We start from the raw sequence: 11,589 nt of genomic DNA on the forward strand, positions 1-11,589 counted from the left end.
CGCTGCTAATTAGACAGGCAGCTTTCCTATAATCAACCGTAGTGGAGACAATTAGGCAAACTGTCTGTGGTTACAGCCTGTTGAATGTGTGAGTGCTTGATGCAAATTCAGATGGCTCAACTACCCCCCCATACACACACACGCACACACACATACACACACACACACACACACACAACCCCCTCCCTCTGAAGACAGCAATCCAGCTGGTGCATCACTCAGTTACAATGTTAGAATTTCCCCATTCAAGCAAGTGCAACCTCTTAGAGAAAACACTCTTAGAGGAAACACTCTTAGAGGAAACACTGACGTGCTTTCAGGACATGTTTTTGTTTTTATATAAATAAATATAATTCCTAAGCTGCAGCACTGACAGAGAAACATCTGCACCCTGTCAAGTGCCGATGAGATCCTGCCAGATATGCTGTCTCTACGACTTTAAGGTGAGTGACATTTTGACAGCAAGGGGGGGGGACCCTGTAATCCTATTGTCCTCATTAAGTCAGCCTGATAGCAGCTACCAGGGACTCACCCTGACCCCAGAGTACACAGCCTAAAGCATGTCTGTTACTGCAGACGGACTGTGGAACAGCAGTTCTCGTCAATCTAGCTTTAGTAATCTTTGCGACATTTTTATTCCATGTATTTATCTTTTGTCATATATTTGCCACTAAAGTGATTTTTTTTCACTTCATGACTACACTTTTTTAGATATGAGTTTGATCTGCAGTCTAAGGCTTTAAGCTTTGAGTTACACCCATCCCATCTTTACTCGGAGATGGCAAAAGTACTCACGTCCTTCACTCAAGTAGAAGTTCATATACTCATGTTTAAAAAGACTGGTAAAAGTGAAGTAACTGACTACACTTTTTCACTCAAGTTAAAGTAAAGAAGTGTGGGCTCTGACATACACTTCAGTAAAAAGTTGCCATGACTACACCTGTTATAGTGTCATGCTGGGAACTGGACCAATACTACTACCTGTTTGACGTTACATCATATTAATACAAAAAGACTATAAACATGCAGCGCATTCCTTGGAGTGCTTTGAGACACCGATAATTTCGAACATCTCCCTCATATGTGGCCATGGGTGATCAGGAATGTCTCTGTTCTCAGTCATGGAGACATCGCTAACTCTGTTTCATCCATAATGTATCATTTTTATGTAAATATTTTTTCAACCTTTTGCAATTTTTTGAGAAAATATATTTTCAACCTTTTGCAACTTTTGGAGAAAATATTTTCTAAACCTTTCAAAACTTTTTGTAGAAAATATTTTCGAAACCTTCAAAACTTTTGTAGAAAATAGTTTTTCAACCTTTCAAAACTTTCTTTTTACACAAGGAGTGAAAGTAAAAAGTTGTCGGAAAAATTAATAATGGAGCAAAGTACCGATATCAGCAAAACCCATTTAAGTACTTTGTTACTTCCCATCTCTGTCCATACTGTAGATAGATACTGTACCTACTTAACAACCTCCACTATTGTAAAATTAGTATATCTTCAGCTAATTTGTGATTCCTGTAGTGTAGACTAGAGGTATTTTAGTGACCACCACACCACTGTGATTCCTGTAGTGTAGACTAGAGGTACTACTTAACAGACCACTGCACCACCAAGTGTCATGATGTGGAAACTGTGTGTGTGACATGGGTCACGTCAGATGAGAGTCACATGAATCAGTTCATGACACACACCACCACACACACACACACACACCACCACACACACACACACACATACCACCACACACACATACACACCACCACACACACACACACAAACCACCACACACACACACACCACACACACACACCACCACACACACACACATACCACCACACACCACCACACACATACCACCACACACACCTCACCACACACACACACATACCACCACACACACCTCACCACACACACAGACACACCGCCACACACACACACACACACACCCTGGCCTGCTCGGACACTTGAACTGCGACACCCAAAGCTCCTCTGGTATTCTTGTTGAATATCTTAGTGAAATCACTCTCTGTGACATCATGCCGGATATATCAGCTGACTGGCTGGTTGTTGTCCTAGAAACACTCTGGCGAATCCAAGGGTGTCAGTTGCCACTCTCTCTCCATCCTGAAATAAGATTATTATTTTTTTACAAAAAAGAAGAAATAAATACCATACCATATACAATTCATAATATAAACAAGAAAAACCCTTTGTATTTAGTTCACACGTGTTCTTTATGTTTCCTCTAACTCTCCGTAGGGACAACTTGAATTTTAGACGAGAAAGTCACACAATAATAACGTAATCTACTCTCTACATCCCCCCCAGCACTTGTAGTGTTGTGTGGACTCTATTTAGAGTCCCGAAACTCTACACCTCTGTGCTGCTGTTAGGGGACGCGGGCGCAGCGTGAAGCGTCACATGGGATCAGACCTGTTACTCTATTTAGAACAGAATCACACTGCACGCCGCGCGTGGCGCACTCTCACGCGGAGACTGAGAACACGGACCCACACACACACACACACACCATGCTAGCGCAGGGAACCCAGATTAGACCCTGGGACTTGGAGCACAGACGGAGTCTTAACAGGTAGGCACAGTGAAGATCCTGATGGTGTGTTTAGCTGCACTTAAACTGGACTCTGTGGATTTGGAGTAGAGCGGGGAAATATATAAGGGTGTTGGTTTTGTTTGTTCTGCAGCAATTTTAGGAGTGGTTTGTATACTAGGCTTGTATGAGAGTGTGAAATTAATTTTATGGGTTTGGATTTAAGTGTTTAGTTTTCCAAGAAGCAATGACAGCAGGCATTGATTAGTCATTGGCTCTAAGAATAAAATCAAAACATCCGCAGAAACTAGTTATTATCAGTGAAGGAGATTAAAGACTTGTGTTAGGTATCATTTATGCAATGTTGCACAATTGTGCGATTATCTGACCTATCCAGAAAGTCAACACAGTTGTCATGTCATGTCACTGGAATAATGTGTCTTGATACACTTCAAAGGTACATAAATAGCCACACACATATTAGTATATTCAGACATGATTCCTGTATGTAACTACATTTGCTGTGTATCCACAACCTACTCTGTCGAGTCTCCAAAGGTATAGGGGAAATGTAAACCTTTTTTGCAAAGTTTGCTGTAACATTCACTGCCCGTGTCCATTGATCTTGCAGTTTGCGGTGAAACCGCCTCGATCTTTCCCTCGCGATGGATGACTTTGAATACAGCGTGGAGATCTCGGACCGCGACTGGGACTGCTTCTTCCAGGAGAGCGAGGAGTGCTCCCTCCTCTCTCCCACGCAGGCCGGAACGGACGACTCCGGCATGAGTGACCTCGACGATTTGGGGTCAGCTCAGTCGAGCAAGGCTCTCGTCGAACCCAACCTGGGAGCGGCCTTCCTGGAAGAGGGGGGCCGTCCTTCCGACGGCCCCCCCGATCGCGAAGGGTCCCCCTTGCCGAATTACCTCAGAAAATATGCTGTTGGTGTTTCGGAGAATATCCTCTCGGGGAGTGAGGAAGATGTGCACCTGGAATCTGTAAATAGGTTCTTTGAGAGGCTTAGGAGTTTCACAGAGACAGGGCAGCTTATTGAGCCCGGCACAACGGCAATTGGAAAAACTGGAGAGGCAGTGCAGAGGGAGGAGGCGTGTAGCAACGGGTCGCCAGCCAACCTCGCTGCTTTGCCAGCAAACATCCTCGAGTTCAACTCCCAGTCTGCCATTAGTGAAACAGCAGATGGGAAAGACACGGCAGGGCCAGATGACTCCCACTGCACCACAATGGGTGAAGACACCGGTGCTGATTTTAAAATGGCTTCTGAACGCACACACTACGAGTCTCAGGATGAGGCAAACAAACTCTTTCTGGACACGGAGATGGTCATCAGAGAGGAGGAGTGGTCGGTGACGACGGCTCACAAACCAATAAAGACGAGGGATGAGGAGGATCCGTCTCCTGACCATAGTGTCTGCCTAGACCTGCCCTCTGCCCCTGGAAAGTTACCCCAGAGCTCACAGACATGGGTGGCTAAACCCATGGATGATCTGAGGCCTGGAGACGACTTGGCTGATCAGCCGGTGCTGAAGAGAAACCCTCCCCTCCAGGAGAAGCCCCCCGTTAACCTAGATGTGATTCATTGTGATAACGAGGCAGAGGAGAGCAAATGTGTTGGGTTGTCAAACCCAGAGTCCTGCCAGCTAGGTGTGAGCAGAGTAGCCAACCAGGAGTTATCCCCGGCAGCTCACAACAGGAAGAAGAAGAGGAGGAAGAAACGAGCTAGCATGGAGCCTGTGGAGGCTGGGTGCAGTTACGAGAGGCAGGTTTTAGCCAACCATAGTGACTCGGACGAGGAAACGCGAGCATCTTGGGCAGCTGAAATGAGTCCTCGGGCTAAGTTAACTAGGGATTGTTGCGATGGTTTTATGATTGAGCACATCCAACCTCCACAAAGTCTAGTTGATGACAAAGACCTGTCAACACCAAGCTATGGTGGTGATAAAGTGGCAACTAATTTACAGCCATGCAGCGGATCAGCATTACAAGCATCAATTGAATTCAAAGAATGTGCCGGGTTGTCGGCCTCGTGTGCCACCTGTGTTGGTGGTGAGCCAGCAAGTACTGGTAGCCTGGCAACAAGCCAGACAGAGCATGAGCCTCAAGTGAATAATACAAAAATAAAAATACTAACAAATGAGCCTCAACAGGACATGGATCGAGAATTGATGAATATGGAGGATTTCATCGCCACAGGTTTTATTTCACCTAAACAAGACACTTTGTGTGTTGTCACAGACAGCATGATGGGGTTAGACACACAGGGGCAGTCTGTGGGTGGGGAAATGCAGCTAAAGTTCACAAGTTCACCTAGTTTAGACTTCAGGGAGATCCAAAAAGAGGCACGTACTGATTTAACTCTGTTGTCTGACGAGTTATTGTTTCCTCACAGAAGCAGCTACCACTCAGAACCAGAGACAGGAAACAGTCAAACACACTATAAAGAATATATTTATCAGACTGTGTGCCCAGCGAATGAAACAGACACCATGTCAGCACTCTCACATGTTTTGAAAGTTGATCAACAGAGCAGTTTAAAATGTCCTATCTCTGAGGAAAACAAATCGAGTTTGTCTGCTTTCAAAGGCAGCCAAAACAGAGTAAATGAGTCTAACGTAACATTTTCAACAGTACTGCCAGTTTCAAAACACACCGATGCATCCCCTACATCATCTAAAAGCCCTGATACACTGATCACGTACTGTGGTACCCCCCCGATCGCAGACACAAGTGAAATAACTGACAGAAACGAAAGCCAAGATATCTGTGAAAACGACACAGAGCTCAGAGCTTATTCACTGCTGTCCACAGAGGATGCCAGAGCCAGGGGAGGGGAGAGCCAGGTGACAGGGAACACAACCGACCCCAGGATGACCGTGCACGCCATGTCCTCTTTCTGGAAGGATATGGAGCAGATGACCATCAACGACATCTTGCGTTTGCGAGGGATCGGCGCCGTCCAGCACCCCGTTCCTCCGCCAGACGGTGGGACGGCAGAGCCTGTGGAGGCTGTGGACTCCGGATATTTCGGTCAACGGGGGGATTCGAACCCTCAGCTGTCCGATGAAGTGTTCCACATCTCAAGTTTTGACGAAGATTCAAATCCAATCACTGATCCTGATGCGGGTGATGTTTCTCCCGACTCTAGTGGCGTCTTGTGGGAAAGTAAACATGACTCTGTAGGCCCGGGAACTGAGACGTGTTCTGATAATGTAACCCTTGTGAAGGATTTACCCCAGCAACTAATCTCTGGCAGTCCCCAAAAATACTACGTAAAGAAAATGTACAAAAACAGAAGCATACAGAACTTGCCTGCTCTGGAGTCTAAACCTTTAGGTCAATCGCTTAAAAGTCGGGTTTTACCAACTGTCATCGCCGAGGAAGGCGAATATGACACAGAGCTCTTCAGTGAAGAGCACACACTGAGACGAGACTGCGAGCGAGACTCTTCACCTCCATCTTCTTTTTCTGAACAAGTCACCACACAAAGCTACAGCTTCTCTGTCACAGATATCTTCAGATATTTCTTTACAGGTTCAACATCCGAACCCTGTCAGTCTGACACAGACAACATGCAGACAACGGCCGCTTCCTACGCCAGTGGAAACTCAGTCGCTGAGACGTATGATCACTTCTTCTCAGACTTCGAGGTGGACAGCTTCTTCTACCCTCTCCTAGATGAAGGACACAACAAAAACCAAACGGTTCCCATCTTTTCCTGCTCGCGAACCGCCAACAGGAACCTCCAGTTCCCTGATGCGTACGACCATTTCTTCCCCTCGTCCTCCTCTGACGATTCGTCCACGGAATCTGACGAGGAGGATTGCGAAAGCCGGGCACCAATTCGCGTTGTGTCAAGGTTCACTCTTAAGGACGGTGAGATTCAAGGTGCTTCCACAGGACCAGATATCTATGAGAACTTCTTCTCTGACTGGGACCAGGGTGGGAATGTCTTCTGGAAAAATGGGCTTTCTTTAAGGAATGTCCGGTTTCCTGGGTCCACCTACCAGAGACCAACATCAGACTCCTTGGCTTTGGTACCTGTTAATCAAAACAGGAAGTTAGTGCAGAGGACAATCCAACCAATCAAAGTACTTGGTAACCAAGTCCAGCCCTTCCTTGACCCTCTGTTGTACAACTTCAGCGACAGGCTCGTCAGACAGCTAGCAGAGCAGCCTTTGAGACACGATGACCTACAGATAGCTGTTGCTAATCCAAGTAAGACTACATTTTTTATTTCGTGTTATTTCTTATGTCAGAATCCTGTGCTCATATTTCCTCATACTTTTTCTAAGGAGGATTGTAATAGAATGAAGCAGGGACAGCCAGTGTCCCTATGAAGGGTCCAACAAGCCTGGACCCCCTTGTGCCCCCCTAAATGGGGAGTCTGAATAACTATACACATGGATCTTTTGCCTGTTAATGCAGTGAAGAAAACTATATGACATATATGATAACAATAATTTTGTACGTAACTGGCCCCTTTACCAATACACCTGGCCCCAGCTTGCCCCCCCCCCCTTCCTCCCCCAGAGGGAGGGGGCTCTGTCATGGTGCTCTGGGGGGGAGGAGGAGGGGGGAGGAGGAGGGGGGGGCCCCTCTGTCATGGTGCTCTGGGGGGAGGAGGAGGGGGGAGGAGGAGGGGGAGAGGAGGAGGGGGCCTCTGTCATGGTGTTCTGGGGGGAGGAGGAGGAGGGAGGGAGGAGGGGGGCCCTCTGTCGTGGTGCTCTGGGGGGGAGGAGGAGGGGGGAGGAGGAGGGGGGCCTCTGTCATGGTGCTCTGGGGGGCAGGAGGAGGAGGGGGCCCTCTGTCATAGTGCTCTGGGGAGGAGGAGGGGGGGGGCCTCTCTCATGGTGCTCTGGGGGGGAGGAGGAGGAGGGGGCCCTCTGTCATGGTGCTCTGGGGGGGAGGAGGAGGAGGGGGGAGGAGGAGGGGGCCCTCTGTCATGGTGCTCTGGGGGGGAGGAGGAGGAGGGCCTCTGTCATGGTGCTCTGGGGAGGAGGGGGGCCTCTGTCATGGTGCTCTGGGGAGGAGGAGGGCCTCTGTCATGGTGCTGTGTGTGTGACGTCACTGGTGCTCGTCCCACCACACGGCTGTGTCCTCCGGGGGCTCTGTGAAGGACACTGACTGATCAGCACGTAGTGGTGCTGAGCTGTGCCAGAGGAATGGCTGTACGTGATAACTCGTCTTCCCTCCATGTGGGGGTCCTGTCCATCCTGCGCCGTGCCAACAGTCTTCTCATGCTTGGCTTCAGGGGATTATATAAAAATAGTGGCGCTTAGGTAGCCAAAGGTGCATTTCCATAGAGATCCAACATCTTAGCGAACTACTTATCAAATAATCAAAGTATGAGTAATCGAAAACATTGAATTATGAGTTTAGGGATGTGGGATTTGCACTCTGTGTGATGTTGTGTTGAAGAGTTCACAAGGTTCTTCTATAGGACTCTTACGTGCTCCACGGTACCACAAAGATCTAGTTTCAGTGTTTGGAATCAGCTCAGGTTGCCGAGGCCTGTAGCGGGAGTCTGATCTTGTCACAGACAGTCTTTCTGAGCCCTGGTTGTCGGGACCCTCTGCCCTGCATGTTCTAGATGTTTCCGTGCTCCAACACACCTGGTTCTAAAGAATGGGTGAGCTCAGCAGAAGGCTGATGACAACACCTTCATTTGATTCAGGTGTTTTCAATCAGGGACACGTCTAAAACATGCAAGGCAGGGGGGGACATGAGGACCAGGGTTGAGGTAAGCTGGTGTAATAGAACAGGAAGTTGTGTACAGCTAAATTATTTGAGTCGTGAATTGTTGGGCTGATGAACAGCTGCTGGAAAAAAGTGAGATCAGGGATAATCACTCTCTCCCAAAACACAGCGAAACAAAACGTATTTGTGTAGCCCTTTTTACAAGCAGTGTCAACCCTCAAGGAAGACAAGAAAAAACTCCCAGGAAATCTTAGAGAATAAATTAAAGAAATCTTGCGAGGAGCAGTTCAGTGAGGGATCCCCTCCTCCAGAGTCGTCACTTCACAACAATGAGCCCATGTCCTTTAGCCTGGAATGTTTTCCATTCTGATTCTTTAAGGACTCAGGACAGCTGAAGAGTGTCGTATCACCATTGAACATTTTGTTCAGTTTTTCTGGTGCAGAGCCAGCTCAGGGGAAAGGCTCTGGCCCTTAGCGCCTCCAACTACAGTGTCATTGCATGATAGGTCAGCTGTGTGTCTACTGTTACATTGCTTGTAGTATACTGTATAGCATAAACGCTACACCATCCTCGCAGATACATTTATGTCAAGCATCCACAGTAGAATTTTTTTATTTTAAAACATTTGGTGTTTCCATACTAGTGTTTATTTTATTTTTTAGCGTGTGGCCTTTTTTTAATACTTTATTGGACATTTTTTAAGGGAATTGTGACAGGAAAGGCAGGAAGAGAAAGAGAGAGAGAGGGTGGAAGACATGCAGCGAAGTGCGGTGGCCGGATTCAAACCCAGGCTGCTGCAGTAGGGCCTCAGCCTACATGAGGAGCTACCGAAGGCTGGTTTCTCCTAACCTTGTTCTGCCTCTCCCTCCTGGTGCTGTAGGGCAGGATGCTCCTCTGCTGAACGTCAGGCAGACGGACATGTGCTTGGTGTGCATCGCATTTGCCTCTTGGGTGCTGAAGTCTGCCAATCCACAAGTGGGAGACGCGTGGAAGGCCGGTACGTGCAGAACCAAAGATCAGCGTTTGTTTCAAGTCTGTGTGATCTGCTGTATGACAGGGACAGTAGGGAGAAGGAGAGTAGGGAGGAGGAGGGTAGGGAGGAAGAGGGTAGGGAGAAGGAGGGTAGGGAGAAGGAGAGTAGGGAGGAGGAGGGTAGGGAGGAGGAGAGTAGGGAGGAGGAGGGTAGGGAGGAGGAGGGTAGGGAGGAGGAGAGTAGGGAGGAGGAGAGTAGGGAGGAGGAGAGTAGGGAGGAGGAGAGTAGGGAGGAGGAGGGTAGGGAGGAGGAGAGTAGGGAGGAGGAGAGTAGGGAGGAGGAGAGTAGGGAGGAAGAGGGTAGGGAGGAGGAGGGTAGGGAGGAGGAGAGTAGGGAGGAGGAGAGTAGGGAGGAGGAGAGTAGGGAGGAGGAGAGTAGGGAGGAGGAGAGTAGGGAGGAAGAGGGTAGGGAGGAGGAGAGTAGGGAGAAGGAGAGTAGGGAGAAGGAGAGTAGGGAGAAGGAGAGTAGGGAGGAAGAGAGTAGGGAGGAGGAGAGTAGGGAGGAGGAGAGTAGGGAGGAGGAGAGTAGGGAGAAGGAGAGTAGGGAGGAAGAGAGTAGGGAGGAAGAGGGTAGGGAGGAGGAGAGTAGGGAGGAGGAGAGTAGGGAGGAGGAGAGTAGGGAGAAGGAGAGTAGGGAGGAAGAGAGTAGGGAGGAGGAGAGTAGGGAGGAGGAGAGTAGGGAGGAGAGTAGGGAGGAGGAGAGTAGGGAGAAGGAGAGTAGGGAGAAGGAGAGTAGGGAGGAAGAGGGTAGGGAGGAGGAGAGTAGGGAGGAGGAGGGTAGGTTTGTTTATAATGAGTGGGACGAGACCCAGACACTTATATTAAACGGCAAATCTGTCTCCCCTACTTTTATTACGAAAATTATGTTTAACGTATCCTCAGTAAAAGAAATTCAAGCTGTCCCACCCACATTGGAAAACAAACCCATGCCCCTGGATTTGACTTTAAGAGGAGATCCGTTCTTTGTGTGTATGGGTTTACTGAAGTATTTTATGGTATGTACATAGCATCAATTAATTATAACGAACAATAATTAGTCTTTGAGTCCTGTGCAGGGCAGTGCTGATGTCTTGTGACTGTTCCTCTAGTAATTTCCAATATGACGTGATCGCATTGTGACTCATACCTCATATAGGAAAGACGTGATGTGTTTGCTTGTTCTTTTCCCGCTGGTGGCGCTGAACGGTCCAGTCCTGCTGGCGAACGTCAGCGCCCTCTCTGCCATCCGATACTTGAGGAGGCATGCCAGGGAGGGGGAGGCGGGGCGAGGGGAAACGCTGCGTCACACTCCTTCCACGTGATCGGGGATCATCCGGCCTTCTCCGGAACATCATACCAACCTTTTTTCCATGGAAAACCAGAGAGACTTTATATTCCGAAACATCACTCCAACCTTTTTTCCATGGAAAACCAGAGAGACTTTGTATTATTTTGTGGAAAATTAAGAAGAAACTAAGTATTGTTTCATGGAAAACTAGAGAAATAACCTGAATTATTTAATGGAAAACTAGAAAAAGACTGTTTTATTTCATGGAAAACCAGAAGGAGACTTTGTATTATTTCATGGAAAATGAAAGAAAAACTAAGTATTATTTCATGGAAAACTAATGACTGAACGCTATGTTAGGCTCAAGCCTGCATGCGTCCCATTGCCTCTAAAAACATATAAACTTGATATCTGGTTTTAGAGATACAGAGGCAGATTTTGATGTGCAGTGTTCAAAATGTTTGCAATTTTTATAGACACATATTGTGAATGTTCATGGATGTTATTTTCTTTCTGGGGAAGCTTCTTTAAGGGTTTACCCCTTGAACTGACTCAAACTTAGGTATGAAGTAAACTAATTACTTAACTCAAACTGACCCAATATGTATTAAAAGAGGTCCTAGAGGTGAAAGGTCATGGGAGGATAACGTGTGATTGAAAGCTTGAGTGAAACACACCACCTACAGGTAATGTGTAACAACAGAGAAACACACCAATACATTTTGGTTGTGTTTCTGATATACAGACAAATGCTCTTAAATGTAAAAATGCAAGTGTAAATGCTACACAAACTTCCAGTGTAAAAAAAACAAAAACTCCTGTCAAATGAAGTTTCAAATCTGGTTTCATCAGCAGAGAAGGGATGTTTCATTTGATCGTAGATACTATTTTTTTATGTTTCCATCTGCTATGTTCTGAATTGCTCTGTGAGCTGTGGCTGACGTTCCTTTCAACTGAAATAAAAAGTATTTCTGTCGTTGGAGTGCTGTTTGTGCTGCAGTTACACACTTCAGACAA

The 11,589-nt window shown here is 47.2% G+C and overlaps 1 protein-coding gene across 2 annotated transcripts; it reads left to right on the forward strand.

Moving 5' to 3' along the window:
- Window positions 1-2,460: 2,460 nt before the first annotated feature.
- Window positions 2,461-11,548, forward strand: perm1a (PPARGC1 and ESRR induced regulator, muscle 1a). Of its 2 annotated transcripts, XM_084680986.1 has the most exons (4): window positions 2,461-2,602; window positions 3,192-6,790; window positions 9,154-9,270; window positions 10,497-11,548. In XM_084680986.1, exons 2-4 carry the CDS (start codon window positions 3,226-3,228, stop codon window positions 10,604-10,606), a joined length of 3,792 nt encoding a protein of 1,263 aa, XP_084537112.1. In that variant the 5' UTR covers window positions 2,461-2,602; window positions 3,192-3,225; the 3' UTR covers window positions 10,607-11,548. The 2 variants fall into 2 exon arrangements, with proteins under 2 accessions (XP_084537112.1, XP_084537113.1); XM_084680987.1 differs by lacking the exon at window positions 2,461-2,602 and having other exon boundaries at window positions 2,966-6,790.
- Window positions 11,549-11,589: the final 41 nt, after the last annotated feature.

The sequence above is a fragment of the Hypomesus nipponensis genome, chromosome 18, assembly GCF_054491055.1.
Source record: "Hypomesus nipponensis isolate SF chromosome 18, ASM5449105v1, whole genome shotgun sequence".
Taxonomy (NCBI): Eukaryota; Metazoa; Chordata; class Actinopteri; order Osmeriformes; family Osmeridae; genus Hypomesus; species Hypomesus nipponensis.